Consider the following 21,306-nt stretch of genomic DNA (forward strand, 5'->3'; position numbering starts at 1 on the left):
CCCCTTACTCAGAATATATCATTTTCATAGTCATGGCATGCTTTGTGAAAGAGCTATTCAAGATTGAAATATTAGATCATATTATTTATAACAAAACCAAAAAAAGTGAGGATTTTTATCCCTCCAACCCTGTTTCAGAATATACCTTATTCAAAGTTATGGCATGCTTGGTTCAATAGCTATTTACGAGAGAAAACCGAATATCCACCAAATATCCAGTAAAAAAACGAATTTTAGCATCGGCGCTAAACCGAGCCCACGCCCTCTCAGAAGCCCTTCCCCTAACGTCTAGCCTACAGTCCCAGGAGTCTCTACTTTGTGCGCATGGGCAGAGAAACTACCGCTTGTTATTATTGTAAGAATAATTCCTCTTATGAAAATGGCGTCGAGTCAGGGAGGTGTGGGAGCTGTAACTGCTCTTCCAAACCATCACTTATCCAACGGACCTCACTGGAACCCGGGGAACAACCAGCATCAGCTCCACACGGCCCGGAGTTTAGACCGCGCTCTGGAGGATGCTGTGTGCTCAGGGACGTTGAATCTTAGCGGGAGGAAGCTGAGAGACTACCCTGGACTGTGCTATGATCTTACTGATACAACGCAGGCAGGTGGGTTTCCGAAGTGCTCGCTGTTCCTGAGACCCGCTGGCTTCAGCTGGTTTAACAAATAGGCGTGCCATGCAACAAGGTAGCAAAATATGTATACAATTGAACGTGGTGCGCACTATTATATTAGCCTACCATGGGCTATTTTCACAAACAGCTCTGTTTGATGAATAGTGCAATAGACACAGTGTTGCATTGGCTTTCTTATCGTGGTGTCTTCGCAAGGAATAGAATGGCTGAGCTGAATGTGTAAAGATGTGCCATAGTATTCACGTTCTCTACAATTGTGATTGCTATGCCGCGGCAACGGCTTGTTTAGTTGTTTTGGTCCTTTACTCTTCAATCGCTCCCTTGTTGATACCATATGCATGAATGAAATGACAAGCGCAACCAAGTCAGGGCGATAGAGTGGCTTTACATTAACCTACATTTAGATGGTGAGTAGCCTGGCTAGGTGAAGCAAATTATTAGCGAATGGGAAGATGAATCGTAAAACCTTGCCCAATGAATATTTATGCATGTTCACTGATATGCTATTTTGTCTCCGGCAGACGAAGACAAAAGATACGCCGTCTCCATAGCCACAATGATGGGTGTATAGGCGCATTACCCCCTTAGGGATGTACGAGATCGATTTGGATTGAACAGACACATTCGTTTAATTTCTGTTGAATCATAATTTTAAGTGAATAGATATGAAATTAGTAAATGTATATTTTATTCTCGAGGTCAAATATCACATGTCGATTTGAGAGTACAATGTATGCTGTTCATGTGGTTGAACACATAGCAGGCCTATACTATACACTATCAATAGCCTACAGTTTATTGAATCCATGTAGATAGCTTATGTATGTTTTGGCAGAATGAAGCATGAATTTGTCTTATGAAATGATGATGCTTCTGGATTCCCACACTGCAGGGTCTAATAGCGAACTGTACATCATGCATGTGGTGCCTGATTGTGTGGCCTCTGAAGCCAGGTGGTGGAATTAATGATGTTGGTGATGAGAGACAGAATGCAGTTCAACCTACTGAGCTTCATGCTTGTTATTACTTGGCTGGACAATTTTTAGGGCCTTCCTCTGACACTGCCTGGTGTAGAGGTCCTGGATGGCAGGTAGCTTTGCCCCAGTGATGTACTGGGTCGTACGCACTAACCTCTGTAGTGTCTTGCGATCGGAGGCCGAGCAGTTGCCATACCAGGCAGTGATGCAAGCAGTCAGGATGGTGCAGATGTAGAACCTTTTGAGGATCTGAGGACCCATGCCAAATCTTTTCAGTCTCCTGAGGGGGAATAGGTGTTGTCGTACCCTCTTCATGACTGTCTTGGTGTGCTTGGACCATTTTAGTTTGTTGGTGATGTGGACACCAAGGAACTTGAGGCTCTCAACCGGCTCCACTACAGCCCCGTCGATGAGAAGGGGGCGTGATCGGTCCTCTTTTTCCTGTAGTCCACAATCATCTCCTTTGTCTTGATCACGTTGAGGGAGAGGTTGTTGTCCTTGCACCACATGGCCTGGTCTCTGACCTCCTCCCTATAGGCTGTTTCGTCGTTGTCGGTGATCAGGCCTACCATTGTTGTGTCATCGGCAAACTTGATGATGGTGTTGGAGTCGTGCCTGGCTATGCAGTCATGAGTGAACAGGGAGTACAGAAGGGGTCTGAGCATGCACCCCTGAGAGGCCCCTGTGTTGAGGATCAGCATGGCGGATGTGTTGTTCCCTAACCTTACCACTTGGGGGTAGCCCGTCAGGAAGTCCAGGATCCAGTTGCAGAGGGAGGTGTTTAGTCCCAGGGTGCTGAGCTTATTGATGAGGGCACTATGGTGTTGAACGCTGAGCGGCCAATAGCATTCTCACAGGTTATTCCTTTTGTCCAGGTGGGAATGGGCAGTGTGGAGTGCAATAGAGATTGCATCATCTGTGGATCTGTTAGGGCGGTATGCAAATTGGAGTGGGTCTAGGGTTTCTGGGATAATGGTGTTGATGTGAGCCATGACCAGCCTTTTAAAGGACTTCATGGCTACAGATGTGAGTGCTACGGGTCGGTAGTCATTTAGGCAGGTTACCTTTAGTGTTCTTGGGCACAGGGACTATGGTTGTCTGCTTAAAACATGTTGGTGTTACAGACTCAGACAGGGAGAGGTTGAAAATGTCAGTGAAGACACTTGCCAGTTGGTCAGCACATGCTCGGAGTACATGTCCTGGTAATCCGTCTGGGCCTGCGGCCTTGTGAATGTTGACCTGTTTAAAGGTCTTACTCATATCGGCTGTGGAGAGCGTGATCACAGAGTCTTCCGGAACAGCTTGTGCTCTCATGCATGTTTCAGTGTTATTTGCTTTGAAACGACCGTAGAAGTCATTTAGCTCATCTGGTAGGCTCGTGTCACTGGGCAGCTCTCGGCTGTGCTTCCCTTTGTAGTAGAGGTCGACCAATTTATGATTTTTCAACGCCGATACCGATACCAATTATTGGAGGACCAAAAAAGCAGATACCGATTAATCGGCCAATATATATATATATATATATATATATATATATATATATATTTTAAAATATGTATTTTAAAATATGTATTTGTAATAATGACAATTACAACAATACTGAATGAACACTTATTTTAACTTAATATAATACATAAATAAAATCAATTTAGCCTCAAGTGGATAATGATTTGGTTTAAATAATGCAAAAACAAAGTGTTGGAGAAGAACGTAAAAGTGCAATATGTGCTATGTAAGAAAGCTAACGTTTCAGTTCCTTGCTCAGAACATATGAAAGCTGGTGGTTCCTTTTAACACGAGTCTTCAATATTCCCAGGTAAGAAGTTTTAGGTTGTAGTTATTATAGACTATTTCCTTGTATACCATTTGTATTTCATTAACCTTTGACTATTGGATGTTCTTATAGGCACTTTAGTATTGCCAGTGTAACAGTATAGCCTCCGTCCCTCTCCTCACTCCTCCCTGGGCTCGAACCAGCAACACAACAAAAACAGCCACCACATCGAAGCAGTGTTATTCATGCAGAGCAAGGGAAACAACCACCCCAGGGCTCAGAGTGAGTGAAGTTTGAAACGCTATTAGCGCACGCTAACTAGCCAGCCATTTCACTTCGGTCACACCAGCCTCATCTCGGGAGTTGATAGGTTTGAAGTCATAAACAGCGCAATGCTTGACGCACAACGAAGAGCTGCTGGCAAAACGCACTAAAGTGCTGTTTGAATGAATGTTTACACGCCTGCTTCTGCCTACCACCGCTCAGTCAGATACTTAGATACTTGTATGCTCAGTCAGATTATATGCAACACAGGACACGCTAGATAATATCTAGTAATATCATCAACCATGTGTAGTTAACTAGTGATTATGATTGATTGTTTTTTATAAGATAAGTATAATTAATGCTAGCTAGCAACTTACCTTGGCTTACCGCATTTGCGTAACAGGCAGGCTCCTTGTGGAGTACAACGAGAGAGAGGCAGGTCGTTATTGCGTTGGACTAGTTAACTGTAAGGTTGCAAGATTGGACCCCCGAGCTGACAAGGTGAAAATCTGTCTTTCTGCCCCTGAACGAGGCAGTTAACCCACCGTTCCTAGGCTGTCATTGAAAATAAGAATGTGTTCTTAACTGACTTGCCTAGTTAAATAAAGATGTAATAAAGTTGTAAAAAAATGTTGTTGTTTTTTTGGCAAATCGGCGCCCAAAAATACCGATTTCCGATTGTTATGAAAACTTGAAATCGGCCCTAATTAATCGGCCATTCCGATTAATCGGTCGACCTCTACTTTGTAGTCTGTAATGGTTTGCAAGCCCTGCCACATCCAACGAACACCAGTGCCGGTGTAGTACGATTCGATCTTAGTCCTGTATTGATGCTTTGCCTGTTTGATAGTTCGTCTGAGGGCATAGCGGGATTTCTTATAAGCTTCCGGGTTAGAGTCCCACTTCTTGAAAGAGTCAGCTCTAGCCTTTAACTCAGTGCAGATGTTGCCTGTAATCCATGTCTTCTGTTTGGGGTATGTATGTACGGTCACTGTGGGGATGACATCATCGATGCACTTATTGATGAAGCCCATGACTGATGTTGTGTACTCCTGAATGCCATCGGAGGAATCCCGGAACATATTCCAGTCTGTGCTAGCAAAACAGTCCTGTAGCTTAGCATCTGCTTCATCTGACCACTTTTATTGTTCAAGTTATTGGTGCTTCCTGCTTTAATTTTGGCTTGTAAGCAGGAATCGGGAGGATATAATTATGGTCAGATTTGCCAAATGGAGGGCAAGGGAGAGCTTTGTTTGCATCTCTGTGTGTGGAGTAAAGGTGGTCCAGAGTTATTTTTCCCCCTCTGGTTTCACCTTTAACATGCTGATAGAAATTTGGTAAGATCGGTTTGTTTCCCTGCATTAAAGTCTCCGGCCACTAGGAGCGCCGCCTCTGGGTGAGCGTTTTCCTGTTTGCTTGTGGCTGAATACAGCTCATTTAGTGCAGTCTTTGTGCCAGCATCAGTCTGTGGTGGTATGTAGACAGCTATGAAATATACAAATAAAAACTCTCTAGGTAGGTAGAGTATCTCATGATAAGCTGTAGACCACACTAACTCAGGCGAGCAAAACCTTGAGACTTCCTTAGATATTGTGCACCAGCTGTTTATTTATAAAAATACATAGTTCCCTGCCCCTTGTCTTACAGATGCTGCTGTTCTATCTTGCCAGTACAGCGCACAACCAGCCGGCTGGCTGTATGTTGATAATGTTGTCATTCAGCCACGAATCCGTGAAGCATAAGGTATTACAGTTTTGAATGTCCTGTTGGTAGTTTAATCTTCCACGTAGGTCATCGATTTTATTTTCCAAAGATTGCACGTTTGCTAGCAGAATGGAATGAAGTGGGGGTTTATTCGATTGCCTATGAGTTCTCAGAAGGCAGCCCGCCCACCGGCCCCTTTTTCTCCGACTTCTCTTCACGCAAATGACGGAGATCTGGGCCTGTTCCCGGGAAAGCACTATGTCATTCAGGTTGGGCTCGTCGGACTCGTTAAAGGAAAAAAAGGATTCTGCCAGTTCGTGGTGAGTAATCGCAGTTCTGATGTCCAGAAGTTATTTTCAGTCATATCAGCAACATGTACAAAATAAGTTACAACCACCACTAAGAAACAAACAAAAAAACACAATTGGATAGGAACATGTAAAACGTCAACATTCTTCTCCGGCGCCATCTTAGCTGGCAAGCCTGCAAAAATCACTGAAGCTGGTGACTCATATCTCCCTCACTAGCTTTAAGCACCAGCTGTCAGAGCAGCTTACAGATCACTGCTGCACCTGTACATAGCCCATCTGTAAATAGCCCATCAAACTACCTCATCCACATACTGTTATTTTATTTATTTTGCTTCTTTGCACCCCAGTATCTCTACTTGCACGCTCATCTTCTGCACATCTATCACTCCATTGTTTAATTGCTATATTGTAATTATTTCGCCACAATGGCCTATTTATTTCCTTACCTCCCTTATCCTACCTCATTTGCACACACCGTATATAGACCTTTTCTATTGTATTATTAACTGTATTTTTGTTTATTCCACGTGTAACTCTGTGTTGTTGTTTGTGTCGCACTGCTTTGCTTTATCTTGGCCAGGTCGCAGTTGTAAATGAGAACTTGTTCTCAACTGGCCTATCTGGTTAATTTTTTACATTTTTTTAAATTTCACCTTTATTTAACCAGGTAGGCTAGTTGAGAACAAGTTCTCATTTGCAACTGCGACCTGGCCAAGATAAAGCGTAGCAATTCGGCACATACAACAACACAGAGTGACACATGGAATTAACAAAACATACAGTCAATAATACAGTAGAACAAAAGAAAACAAAAAGTCTATATACAGTGAGTGCAAATTAGGTAAGTTAAGGAAATAAATAGGCCATGGTGGCGAAGTAATTACAATATAGCAATTAAAACACTGGAATGGTAGATCGGCAGAAGATGAATGTGCAGGTAGAGATACTGGGGTGCGAAGGAGCAAAATAAATAAATACCATTATGGGGATGAGGTAGGTACATAGATGGGCTGTTTACAGATGGGCTATGTACAGGTGCAGTGATCTGTAAACTGCTCTGATAGCTGGTGATTAAAGCTAGTGAGGGAGATGTGAGTCTCCAGCTTCAGAGATTTTTGCAATTCGTTCCAGTCATGGGCAGCAGAGAACTGGAAGGAAAGACGACCAAAGGAGGAATTGGCTTTGGGGGTGACCAGTGAGAGATACCTGCTGGAGCGCGTGCTACGAGTGGGTGCTACTATGGTGACCAGTGAGCTGAGATAAGGCGGGGCTTTACCTAGCAGAGACTTGTAGATAACCTGTAGCCAGTGGGTTTGGCGATGAGTATGAAGCGAGGGCCAACCAACAAAGGCGTACAGGTTGCAATGGTGGGTAGTGTATGGGGCTTTGGTGACAAAACGGATGGCACTGTGATAGACTGCATCCAGTTTGTTGAGAAGAGTGTTGGAGGCTATTTTATAGATGACATCACCGAAGTCGAGGATCGGTAGGATGGTCCGTTTTACGAGGGTATGTTTGGCAGCATGAGTGAAGGATGCTTTGTTGCGATATAGGAAGCCGATTCTAGATTTAATTTTGGATTGGAGATGCTTAATGTGAGTCTGGAAGGAGAGTTTACAGTCTAACCAGACACCTAGGTATTTGTAGTTGTCCACATATTTTAAGTCAGAACCGTAAGAGTAGTGATGCAAGACGGGCGAGCAGGTGCGGGCAGCGATCAATTGAAAAGCATGCATTTAGTTTTACTTGCGTTTAAGAGCAGTTGGAGGCCACGGAAGGAGAGTTGTAAGGCATTGAAGCTCGTCTGGAGGTTAGTTAACACAGTGTCCAAGGAGGGGCCCGAAGTATACAGAATGGTGTCGTCTGCGTAGAGGTGGATCAGTGAATCACCAGCAGCAAGGGCAACATCATTGATGTATACAGAAAAGAGAGTCGGCCCAAGAATTGAACCCTGTGGCACACCCATAGAGTCTGTCAGAGGTCCAGACAACAGGCCCTCAGAGTTCAGTGTGTCAAATCGATCAGAGAAGTAGTTGGTAAACCAGGCCAGGCAATCATTTGAGAAACCAAGGCTGTCGAGTCTGCCAATAAGAATGTTGTGATTGACAGAGTCGAAAGCCTTGGCCAGTTCAATGAATACGGCTGCACAGTAATGTCTCTTATCGATGGCGTTTATGATGTCGTTTAGAACCTTGAGCGTGGCTGAGGTGCACCCATGACCAGCTCTGAAACCAGATTGCATAGCAGAGAATGTATGGTGGGATTCAAAATGGTCAGTAATCTGTTTGTTAACTTGGCTTTCGAAGACCTTAGAAAGACAGGGTAGGATAGATATAGGTCTGTAGCAGTTTGGGTCTAGAGTATCACCCCCTTTGAAGAGGGGGATGACCGCGGCAGCTTTCCAATCTTTGGGAATCTCAGACGATACGACAGAGAGGTTGAACAGGCTAGTAATAGGGGTTGCAACAATTTCGGCAGATAATTTTAGAAAGAGAGGGTCCAGATTGTCTAGCCCGGCTGATTTGTAGGGGTCCAGATTTTGCAGCTCTTTCAGAACATTGGCTATCTGGATTTGGGTAAAGGAGAAATGGTGGGAGCTTTGGCGGGTTGCTGTGGAGGGTGCCGGGCAGTTGACTGGGGTAGGAGTAGCCATGTGGAAAGCATGGCCAGCCATAGAAAAATGCTTATTAAAATTCTCAATTATAGTGGATTTATCGGTGGTGACAATGTTTCCTAGCCTCAGAGCAGTGGGCAGCTGGGAGGAGGTGCTCTTATTCTCCATGGACTTTAGTGTCCCAGACCTTTTTTTTAGTTAGTACTACAGGATGCAACTTTCTGTTTGAAAAAGCTTGCCTTAGAAAAGCTAACTGCCTGTGTATATTTGTTCCTAACTTCCCCGAAAAGTTGAATATCACGGGGGCTATTCGATGCTAATGCAAAATGCCACAGGATGTTTTTTGTGCTGGTCAAGGGCAGACAGGTCTGAACCAAGTGGTGTGAACCAAGGACTATATCTATTCCTAGTTCTACATTTTTTGAGAGGGGCATGCTTATTTAAGATGGTGAGGAAGGCACTTTTAAAGAATAGCCAGGCATCATCTACTGACGGGATGAGGTCAATGTCATTCCAGGATACCCCGGCCAGGTCGATTAGAAAGGCCTGCTCGCAGAAGTGTTTCAGGGAGCGTTTGACAGTGATGAGGCAATGATGCAGGCAATGAGGCAGTGATCGCTGAGATCTTGATTGAAAACAGCATAGGTGTATTTGGAGGGCGAATTAGTGAGGATAACATCTATGAGGGTGCCTGTGTTTACTGATTTGGGGTTGTACCTGGTAGGTTCATTGATCATTTGTGTGAGATTGAGGGCATCAAGTTTAGTTTGTAGGATGGCCGGGGTGTTAAGCATGTCCCAGTTTAGGTCACCTAGTAGCACGAGCTCAGAAGATAGATGGGGGGGCAATCAGTTCACATATAGTATCGAGGGCACAGCTGGGGGCAGAGGGAGGTCTATAGCAAGCGACAACAGTGAGAGACTTGTTTCTGGAAAGGCGCATTTTTAGAAGTAGAAGCTCAAATTGTTTGGGTACAGACTTAGCCTGCAGAGTTTTGTATTACTTTCGATCTTTGCAGTAGATTGCAACACCGCCCCCTTTGGCAGTTCTATCTTGGCGGAAAACGTTATAGTTAGCAATGCAGATTTCAGGGTTTTTGGTCGTTTTCCTAAGCCAGGGTTCAGACACGGCTAAGACATCTGGGTTGGCAGAGTGTGATAAAGCAGTGAGTAAAACAAACTTAGGGAGTAGGCTTCTAATGTTAACATGCATGAACCCAAGGCTTTTACGTTTACAGAAGTCAACAAATGAGAGCACCTGGGGGGGGGGTGGGAGTGGAGCTAGGCACTGCAGGACCTGGATTAACCTCCACATTACCAGAGGAACAGAGGAGAAGTAGGATAAGGGCACGGCTAAAGACAATGCAAACTGACCGTCTAGCACGTTCAGAACAGAGAGTAAAAGGATGATAGCATAGATTCAAGTCAAAGTGTACAGACAAAGGTAAGGTAGGATGTGAGTACATTGGATGTAAACCTAGGCATTGAGTAATGAAGAGAGAGATATAGTCTCTAGAGATGTTTAAACCAGGCGATGTCATCGCATATGTAGGAGGTGGAACATCATGGTTGGTTAAGGCATATTGAGCAGGGCTAGAGGCTCTACAGTGAAATAAGACAGTAATCACTAACCAGGACAGTAATGGACAAGGCATATTGATATTAGAGAGAGGCATGCGTAGCCAAGTGAACATATGGGTCCAGTGAGTGGTTGGGCTGGCTGGGGACACGGCGATTCAGACAGTTAGCAGGCTAACAAGCTAACAGTTAGTAGGCCGGCGCTAAACAAGCTAGCAGCTAGTAGACCAGGGCAAGCTAGCAGTTAGCAGGCCGGGTTAGCAAGCAAGCAGTTGGCATGGGCTAGCAGTTAGCAGACCGGGCAGGCAAGCTAGCAGTTAGCAGACTGGGTTAGCAAGCAAGCAGTTAGCAAGGGCTAGCAGTTAGCAAACCGGGAAGGCAAGCTAGCAGTTAGCAGACCAGGGCCCGGCAGTTTAGCAGTTAGCAGACCGGGTTAGCAAGCAAGCAGATAGCAGGGGCTAGAAAGTTAGCCTTTGGGGGGGGGGCGTCGCAATGGGTAAGTCTGTTTTTGCCTCTTCGTGCGGTGACGTCGATAGACCAGTCGTTGAGTTAGTAGGGTTCCAAGTAGCTCTAGGTAGCTAGCAGGCTGATATTGTAGCCCAGGAGTATGCTTCGGTGGTAGCACAGGAGCCCTGGCCGGGCTAGCTTCAAGCTAAATTGGTGCTTGCTCTGGGATGGAAACGCTAGCCAGGAGTAGTCATCCGGGATTGCGGTTAGCTACTTGTGAAGCTCCAGATGAAAATGTTCAGTTTGCGGTAGGATATCCGGGGATAAAAATAACAGGTCCGTTATGCTCTGGTTAGAGTCACGTTGTTCAAACTTTCACGAGCTTTCCGAGCTGAAGGTTAGCTGATGACCGCTGGCAATGGATTGCTGACTGATATCTGGTAGTTAGCTGGCTAGCTTCAGTTGAAGGATTCCAGATCCGAAGTAAATATAAATACTTTAGGAAAAAAAAGCAGATCCACGCCACATTGGGTGAGGCGGGTTGCAGGAGAGTATTTAGATGATGAGGTTTAGCAAAATAATTTAAAGGATATGCGACGAAAAATATGTAAAACGATATATACAAGGGACACGACAGGACAAAGACGTCTGACTGCTACGCCATCTTGGCATCTGAAATGAAGGTGAAATAAAAAAAAGCCTGCTGACACCGTTGGTAGACCTCAGAAAAGCAAACAATTACTGAATGTACTGAACAAGACTCATATTCCTTTCAATCTTTTACCAAGATTTGAGCAGAGATGCATATTTAGTTTATAAAACCACCTGTCAGGAGGATGCAGATAAATGATTGTTGACATCGATTAAGCATAATGATTATGGCTCTAGATGGTAGGAAAAAGTAGTTTCATGTGCTTGAAAAAAATGTAAATTCTCCAATTTATCCCACCTCCGGTCCACCCCAAAGCCTTCCTCATGTAATTTGTGCCCCCTCAGATTATGGTGGTGCATGACTCCCCTGGTGTTCAGTACTGTAGTGGGATTAGTCTCAATTCTTCTGTGAATAGGACAGTGATCTAGTATGACAATGATTCTAAAGGGCTATTCATAATGTGCGTGTTATGTAAAGTTGTCTGTTTTGGTTGCAGTCGTCTGATGTCAAGGCCTCTGATGGAGTTAGTGCCCATGTGTTAAAACAAAACTAGCTGTTTCTGGGTCAACCCCCTGTCAGCTCCTGAATTAACACACCCACTGTTTCCAAACAAGTCACTAGTTTCAGAGGAACAGAGTCTTCCTTTTGCAAACCCAGGGTAACTAACTCAAGAGGAAGTGACTGTATAGGAGTTGGTTTGTGTTTCTGTGTGTTTGTATTTGTTGTTTGGGTGTCTGTAATTATGTCATTGCATGGTCTTGGTGGGCAATGTAGGCTACTCGGGTGAGCTAGTTGACAAATGCAAACACATCAGGCAGTGTGCCTGATGTGTCTCATAACAAATGAAGGGGAAATGGCAAACACCAGCCTAGTCAGATTGAAAATAGCTCCTAGCCTGTGATGTTAGGGAAATTATTTAAATCAGGTTTCACAAAGGTCTTAGTTAAAAATGAATACAGAGTAATAAAGTTCATTCCCACTGGGAACATACTGGTTTCTGTTGAACCAACGTGGAATAGAAATTGATTTGAGGTCTGTGTCCAGTGGGTTGTGATTTATTGTGTACATTTAGGTAAAGAATTGTGTCCTATATGCAAGAGTCCCCTCTACTTATACTGAACAAATATATCAATTAAATGCACCATGCAAGAATTTCAAAGATTTTACTAAGTTACAGTTCATATAAGGAAATCAGTCAATTGAAATATATTAGGCACTAATCTATGGATTTCACATGACTGCGAATACAGATATGCATCTGTTGGTCACAGATACCTTAAAAAAAAGTAGGGGCCTGAATCAGAAAACCAGTCAGTATCTGGTGTGACCACCATTTGCCTCATGGAGTGTGACACCTCCTTCGCATAGAGTTGATTAGGCTGTTGATGGTGGCCTTTGGAATGTTGTCCCACTCCTCGTCAATGGCTGTGCAAGGTTGCTGGATATTGGCAGGAACTGGAACACGCTGTCGTACACATCGATCCAGAGCATCCCAAACATACTCAATGGGTGACATGCCTGGTGAGTATGCAGGCCATGGAAGAACTGTGACATTTTCAGCTTCCAGGAATTGTTTACAGATCCTTGCGACATGGAGCCGTGCGGATGAATGGCATGACAATGAGCCTCAGGATCTCGTTGCGGTATCTCTGGATTCAAACTTCCATAGATAGAATGTTTAATTGTGTTCGTTGTCCGTAGCGTATGCCTGCCAATACCATAACCTCACCGCTACCATGGGGCACTCTGTTCACAACATTGACATCAGCAAACCACTCACACACACGACCCAATTCACATGGTCTGCAGTTGTGAGGCCGGTTGGACGTACTGCCAAATTCTCTAAAACAATGTTGGAGGCGGCTTATGGTAGAGAAATTAACATTCAATTATCTGGCAACCGCTTTAGTGGACATTCCTGCAGTCAGCATTCTAATTGCACGCTCCCTCAACTTGAGACATCTGCGGCATTGTGTTGTGACAATTGCACATTTTAGTGGCCTTTTACTGTTTCCAGCACAAGTAGCACCTGTGTAATGATCATGCTGTTTAATTAACATATTGATATGCCACACGTGTCAGGTGGATGGATTATCTTGAGAAAGGATAACTCACTAACAGGGATGTAAACAAATTTGTGCACAATTAGAGAGAAATAAGATTTTTGTGTGTATGAAACATTTCTGTGATTTAAAAAAAAAGATATATATTAGCTCATGAAACATGGGACCAACACTTTACATGTTGCCTTTTATATATATATATATATATTTTTCGGTGTAGATAGGAGAGACCTACGGTATGCCTACTAGACTGCCTCAGAGATGTTCATTTATTCTCGCCTATTTTGAAGTGCTGTGTTTGAATTATACATGGAATGTTCCTTCAGCCAGCTAACGAGATACTTGTTGGTCTATTTTTGGAACGAGATGCATTTGTTAGCTGCTAAAAACAAAACAAACTAACGTCACAGTTTGATCAGTTCAACAAATGATCTGACTGACTTCAATCTTGTGACATGATGACCGTGTGAGTTGGTTTCAGCACATCATATAGTAAGTGTTAAGTGTATACTGTTGTTATGGTCTATCACTGGACAAGAATACCAGAGCGACGTGTATAAATAAAAAATGCATCATACCGAGACATGAGAAGCTGTGAATACAGGAAGTTTGTGTGCACTATTTCTGGCATGGCTGTGTGTGCGCGTGTGTGCGTGTGTGCGTGTGTGTGTGTGTAGTGGTGACCGAGCAGGCTTATTGTCTTATCAGGTAGGATGTAATGTTCCTGTTAAAGGCAAGACCTGCCAGTGAGAAGTTACTTGGCGAGTTATTTAAGTGTAAGGATAGTGAGGACCTGTGAAAGAAGAGAGATATGCCGTCCATGTTGACATTGAACGCATGGAGTGTTGATAGTGATTTAGAGTGTTGTTGCAGACAGTATGTAAGGCAAGAAGACGATTGGCTGAATATACTGCTATGGGTGTGGTGTGTTTGGTCAGTGCTGCTACATTCACCTTTTTCTTTGTGCTACAAAAGGATATGTTTGCTGTAGATTAGTGCTGCTAAAGGAAGTGAGGACAAGCAGATGGATAAAGAAGGCTGTTTTTGTTTTTATAGAAGGTGCATTTCCATTCACACATGATTGTAACACCTTGTAGTGTAGAATGTGAGGATAGGTGAACAGTGGCGAAAAAGGCTTTTGCGTAAAAGAAAAAGGCTCTGCCATTTTTTTTCTTCCTTTTTGCCATTTTCCACAAGGGATTCCTCTTGATGATGACTTTGTCATATTTGAGAGAGAAAAAAATGAAAGAAATGGAATACAATGTTTAAGCTGGCATTATCAAATCCTCCATTAAATCTCAACTGGCAGATGGAGATAGTCCTGTTCAAAGAACACTGTTGGGATGAAAGGAGAAATGCGTCAGTTGCATGGATAATGTGTCCTATTTCTACGCTGATTTTAAGTACATGACTTCAAAAAGAAACCTCTCTCTATTTTAGTTTTAGGACGATTGAGTCAGTAGCGCTTTGAATAGCAGTTGACAGACGGATCATGTAAAGTTAAGGTTTTAATGATTGTGATTTCTTTATCCAAGAAACTGTAAGTCAGTAGACAATTCTTGCACATGACGCTGATAGTCATGACATGAAAATAATTGTCATTAGTTCAGAAAAACACATTATAGATAGATGGTTGGATGAACCAGGGCAGGCACTTCTTCTCTCTTCTTCAGGAGGATCTGTTCATGGCAATTTCCATGTAGAAGGACGCATGAGCACCAGGGCATTTCCATGTAAAAGGACACGTGAGCACCAGGGCATTTCCATGTAAAAGGACATGTGAGCACCAGGGCATTTCCATGTAAAAGGACACATGAGCACCAGGGCATTTCCATGTAAAAGGACACATGAGCACCAGGGCATTTCCATGTAAAAGGACACATGAGCACCAGGGCATTTCCATGTAAAAGGACACATGAGCACCAGGGCATTTCCATGTAAAAGGACACATGAGCACCAGGGCATTTCCATGTAAAAGGACACATGAGCACCAGGGAGTTTCCCATGTAAAAGGACACATGAGCACCAGGGAGTTTCCCATGTAAAAGGACACATGAGCACCAGGGTGTTTCCCATGTGAAAGGACACATGAGCACCAGGGCGTTTCCCATGTAAAAGGACACATGAGCCCCAGCAAGTTAAGTTCATGGGAGTATATCAAATTGGGTTTCAAATGAAAGTTAAGAGAAATTAAGGCATATATTGTACATTTTTCAACAATTTCCATCTTAAAATTTGGAAAAAGCAAAGGATTTTTTTTCTGGTCAAACAAATGGAAAAGGGGTCTTAGAAAACATCTACCAGAAAAAGTCTTTAGACTATTAGAAATGCATCAAAACATAATCATGTTGAAATAAAGACCCCTGACAACTAATATCAACACTTTTATATTTAGTTTGGGAGAAATTCCGTTACCAAACATTTTGCACCACCATCAAACCCTGCACCTAAACACTCCCCAAAACCCACCACCTCATCCCACTACTTTGTCCCTAAACAATCCTACACCAGGCCGTCGGCCTGGGAGGAACCCCTTCTCTCATCTCAAAACTTCCTGTAGATTTTCTGAACTAAAATATCTCTTACATTTCTCTGCTGCTGCAACTACCACATCCATCTTCTGTGATTTCCACTCCTTCAACGCAGTGCAGTTGATCAACATGGCTATAAATGCAAGAAATCCAATCTTACTTAAACGTGTACTTTCTGGATCTCTCTCTCGTCAGGCCTATTCACTGGGTGGCTCCCAGTCAAATCACTCACGCTTGGGCTATCCTTTACTCTCTTCACTGCGTCAGCATAGGAAACTTATTGCCCCACGCAAACTCTGGCACTCTCTCAACCTGTTTCTCTCTCACAGGGTACTTCAAATCAGCAAGTGTGGCAACTGGCGCAAATACCTTAGGTGATGCAACTGGCCACAATGCTTCATCAAGTGCCACGACTGGCCCAAATGCCACTCTCTCTGACTATGCCCTCCTGTACATTTCTCACATCATGGGTTCTTCTTTCTACACACTGCTGCAACATGTCCGAATCCTTGGCACCTAAAGCAACATAGTGGGCCCGGGATTTTTTTTTTGTCGTCAAAGACTCCAGCCACCCAAGTCATAGACTGTTCTCTTTGCTACATGTACAAATGACATCGGCTAACCTGTACCCCCGCACATGGACTTGGTTCCGGTACCCCCTGTATACAGTATAGCCTCCTTATTGAAATGTAATCTTATTGTGTGACATTTTATTATTTAGCAAATATTTTATCAACTCTATTTCTTGAACTGCATTGTTGGTTTAAGGGTTTGTAAGTAAGCATTTCACAGTAAGATCTGCACCTGTTGTACTCAGTGCATGTGACACTTTTAAAAAATTGAATATAGGGCCTCGCAGAATAGCAAATATAACCTAACCTGACCTTATCAGGTAGAAACTATAGTGGTTTCTCAATATGCATATTACCGTGCTCCATGCTCTGAGTGCATTCTCCAAGGACGTTCTTATGAGGACGAGAGTGTGGATAACGCATAAAACATGGATGTATTAACATATCACGATATGCCAGATGATTCTGTTTTGTCATTGTATGCAGTAGCGTTAAGATTTCCCTTCCCTGGAACTAAGGGGCCTAGCCCAAACCATGAAAAACATCCCCAGACCATTATTCCTCCTCCACCAAACTTTACAGTTGGCACTGTGCATTCGGGCAGGTGGAGTTCTCCTGGCATCTGCCAAACCCAGATTTGTGATTCATCACTTCAGAGAAGGTGTTTCCACTGTTCCAGAGTCCAATGGCAGTGAGCTTTACACCCACTCCAGCTGACGCTTGGCAATGTGCATGGTGATCTTTGGCTTTTGTGCAGCTGCTCGGCCTTGGAAACCCATTTCATGAAGCTTGCTTCCAGAGGCAGTTTGGAACTCGGTAGGGAGTGTTGCAACCGAGGATAGAATTTTTACGCGTTTCAGCACTTGGGGGTCCCGTTTTGTGAGCTGGAATCCACTCTATCCAAAAATCTAATTCTCACCGGTCCAAACTCTTCTCTGGTAGGATTCTACCACACCTGTAACCGCAGGTAGACCCACTTCGTCCTGGTCTGGCTCAACTTCAACTCACTGCCAATCTACTCCACTTCGAGATCATCAAGGTTCTGAGGAAAGCAAGAAGACGTAACGTGACGTTTGTACTTGGTTTGTATTCAGGAGATGAAGATGTGTACTCCGGAGACAAAGGTCTAATCTTAGCGGCATTCTTAAGCTTTCACACCATTGGGCTTGGGCCAGGAAACACGAGAAATGGACATTAGCCCGGTGGAAATCTGTCCTTTTGGTCCAAATGAGTCCAAATTTGAGATTTTTGGTTCCAACCGCCGTGTCTTTGTGAGATGCAGAGTAGGTGAACGAATGATCTCCACGTGTGGTTTTCACCACAGAGGAGGTGGTGTAATGTTGTGTGGGTGCTTTGCTGGTGACCCTGTCAGTGACGTATTTAGAATTCAAGGCACAGCATGGCTACCACAGCATTCTGCAGTGATACGCCATCCCATCTGGTTTGTACTTAGTGGGATTATCATTTGGTTTTCAACACAACAATGTCCCAACACACCTCCAGTCTAAGGGCTATTTGACCAAGAAGGAGAGTGATGGAGTGCTGCATCAGATGACCTGGCCTCCACAATCACCCAACCTCAACCCAATTGAGATGGTTTGGGATGAGTTGGACCGCTGAGTGAAGAAAAAGCAGCCAACAAGTGCTCAGCATATGTGGGAACTCCTTCAAGACTTGTGAAGCTGGTTGAGAGAATGCCAAGAGTGTGCAAAGCTTTCATCAAGGCAAAGGGTGGGTACTTTTAAGAATCTCAAATATAAAATATATATTTTGATTTGTTTAACACTTTTTTTTTTACTACATGATTCTATGTGTTATTTCATAGTTTGATGTCTTCACTATTTTTCTAAAATGTATAACATAGTAAAATAAAGAAAAACTCTTGAAAGAGTAGGTGTGTCCAAACTTTTGACTGGTACTGTTGACTGGCACATAGGGCGGGGCGCACAATTGGCTCAGGGTCGTCCGGTTTGGCCGGGGTAGGTCGTCATTGTAAATAAGAATTAAAAAATGTATTCAGACCCTTTGCTATGAGACTCAATTGAGCTCAGGTGCATCCCATTTTACATTGATCATCCTTGATGTTTCTACAACTTGATTGGAGTCCACCTGTGGTAAATTCAATTGATTGGACATAATTAGGAAAGGCACACACCTGTCTACATAAGGCCCCACAGTTGACAGTGCATGTCAAAGCAAAAACAAAGCCATAAGGTCGAAGGTATTGTCCATAGAGCTCCGAGACGGGATTGTGTCGAGGCACAGATTTGGGGAAGGGTACCAACAACTTTCTGCAGCATTGAAAGTCCCCAAGAACACAGTGGCCTTCATCATTTTTAAATGGAAGAAGTTTGGGACCACCAAGACTCTTCCTAGAGCTGGCTGCTTGGGCAAATTGAGCAAACGGGTGAGAAGGGCCTTGGTCAGGGAGGTGACCAAGAACCCAATGGTCATTGTGACAGAGCTCCAGATTTCCTCTCTGGAGCTGGGAGAACCTTCCAGAAGGACAACCATCTCTGCAGCACTCCACCAATCAGGCATTTTATGGTAGAGTGGCATTTTATGGTAGGAAAACCACTCCTCAGGGGAAGGCATATGACAGCCTGCTTGGAGTTTGCCAAAAGGCACCTAAAGACTCTCAAACCATGAGAAAAAAGATTTAAATCTTTGGCCTGAATGCCAAGTGTCACACCTGGAGGAAACCTATCACCATCCCTACGGTGAGTCATGGTGGTGGCAGCATCATGATGGGGGGATGTTTTTCAGCGGCAGGGACTGGTAGATAAGTCAGGTGCGAGGGAATGATGAATGGAGCAAAGTACAGTGAGATCCTTGATGAAAACCTGCTCCAGAGTGCTCAGGACCTCAGACTGGTGCGAAGGTTCACCTTCCAACAGGACGACGACCCTAAGTACACAGCCAAGACAAGTGGCTTCGGGACAAGTCTCTGAATGTCCTTGAGTGGCCCAGCCAGAGCCCGGACTTGAACCTGATCGAACATCTCTAGAGAGACCTTAAAATAGCTGTGCAGCGACGCTCCCCATCCATTCTGACCGAGTTTGAAAGGATCTGCATAGAAGATTTGGAGAAACTCTCCAAATACAGGTGTGCCAAGCTTTTATCGTCATATCCAAGAAGACTCAAGGCTGTAATTACTGCCAAAGGTGCTTCAACAAAGTACTGAGTAAAGGGTCTGAAGACTTATGTAAATAAGGTATTACTGTATTTTTTTATATATTTGCAAACATTTCTTAACCTGTTTTTTGTTTTGTCATTATGGTGGATTGTGTGTAGCTTAGGAACAATTAACTTTTTGGGGGAATAAGGCTGATTCAAAAAAATGAGGAAAAGGGGTCTGAATACTTTTCGAATGCACTGTAGACGCACCCTATGTTTGAATAAAAATCAATTATACAGTATCTAGGCTAATTTGACTGATGCTTTAAGCACTGAAATTTAAAAATGAAGACACACAAATGACTAAAGAGGCAGCCAGAAATCAATACAACCTAACCAGAAGAAAAAACACAGTTCCCCGCTGCTGCTAGCCTTCGTGGATTCTGCCACACCAGCGGTCAGCAACCTTTTCCATTTGGAATGCCATGTTATTGTACCATTTCCACTGATCCGCGTGCTAGTTAGGATTTCATATGCACATTTTGGAACAGTTTCAATTAATTATTTTTAAAAAAGTCTTCATATAGCGAAATCAATGTAATGTGGTTAATACAAATTACATCTCAATGAACATTATACAACTCTAAAAGTAACTTATTGCCATTACCAATATGTAAAAAATTGCCTACATAAAGCCAACAAAAACATTGCAACCCGCAGGTAGAAAATATCCTTATTAAAAATAAATATCCTATAAATCACTTTGGCTATGCATGGCCTGTCAGCAAGGAACTTGAAACATTGTATCAACTAACTTGGATACAGCCGGAGGTTCACTCTAGCAACATTGTGTAAAATGGTCTGAGCCCTCAGTTTCCTGTGCCAGGAGTCTCTGTACAGACAGACACAGCTGTAGGCTAATTGCGCAAGAGATGAGCAATCAGGTAGGCATTTTTTTCCTTTTTCACAGGATCATCCCAGCAGCCTCAGCAATGGACTAGTCCACTGAGACAGGCGTGAATCAGACCGGTGTCTCGTGCGCCATAACGTTTGAAAAAATATATATATTTGCCACTGCTCGACTAAAAAACTCTATCAACCAAACAATCGTCATGTCAACTAAATGGGGTCAACTCTTGACAACCCCTGATGACAGAACCCTGTATATAACCCTGTATATAATATACTCCACTTCCCAGGTGGAATCCTCAGCTGACAGAACTCTCAAACAGAATCATCAAAGATGGAATGCTGGAGCAAGAAAACCACACCACAGAATACAACAGAGTACTTTGAGAATGCTTCACAACTTAGAGCAGCACAGGAACAGTGTTGTAAAATAATTAGAAGAAAAATTATATTTCCATTGTTCTTTAGTGGTTGGGTTCTTGCAGGAGCTGTCAACATAGACCTAGGCCATGTGTTCATGCAAAACTCACGAGATGGAGCTTGTGTGTGTGTGTGTGTGTCGTATTTACGTGAGATGCATACAAAGACCGAGAAAGGCAAGTTGTGTGTGTGTTTGCAGGATGTCGTTGACAGTTTGCCGGCAGTTCAGTTTGTTTTCCCATGGCAATGTTTAAGAGCTGTAAGCCGATGCCCTGACCTTGTAGAGAGGCTGGAGAGCAGATGCCCAACCTGCCAGATGTTTGAGCCAACATGCTGCTGCATGACCCTACTACGCTATGCAACTCTACCCTACCCTACCTCAAAGGGCACCAACACACTGCACTGCACATACAGGAGAACGAGAGAGACTTTCCCTCCAACAAAAAACAATGATAGGATGGGGGTAACTGCTGTAGATATAGGATATTTAAACATGAACATTTGGTTCTGTGATTGTTTGATTGTGTCGTGACTCCTGAGCACTATAGTATTTCACTGTCAGTTGAAATTTGGCTACAGTGGTGAAGCTTGACTCTCTGTCATGTGATCACTTACAACCAATGAAAACAAAAGAGGGTATGGTTATACTGGACACCAACACCCTCCATAGTCCCCTCAACTACAGTACCGCCTCCCCCACACACGCCAACACTCCATCCATATACACATGTAAACA

General features: G+C 43.6%; 1 protein-coding gene across 1 annotated transcript in view; it reads left to right on the top strand.

Annotated features, from left to right (window-relative positions):
• The first annotated feature begins 324 nt into the window (after positions 1–324).
• The window catches only part of LOC139418558 (leucine-rich repeat and calponin homology domain-containing protein 2-like), a 76,358-nt gene continuing 55,376 nt past the window's right edge, over positions 325–21,306 (top strand). Inside the window, 2 exon segments of the mRNA XM_071168118.1 lie at positions 325–374; positions 376–608. Of these exon segments, the coding sequence (XP_071024219.1) occupies positions 325–374; positions 376–608 (283 nt within the window).

Source organism: Oncorhynchus clarkii, chromosome 10, assembly GCF_045791955.1.
Source record: "Oncorhynchus clarkii lewisi isolate Uvic-CL-2024 chromosome 10, UVic_Ocla_1.0, whole genome shotgun sequence".
Classification (NCBI taxonomy): Eukaryota; Metazoa; Chordata; class Actinopteri; order Salmoniformes; family Salmonidae; genus Oncorhynchus; species Oncorhynchus clarkii.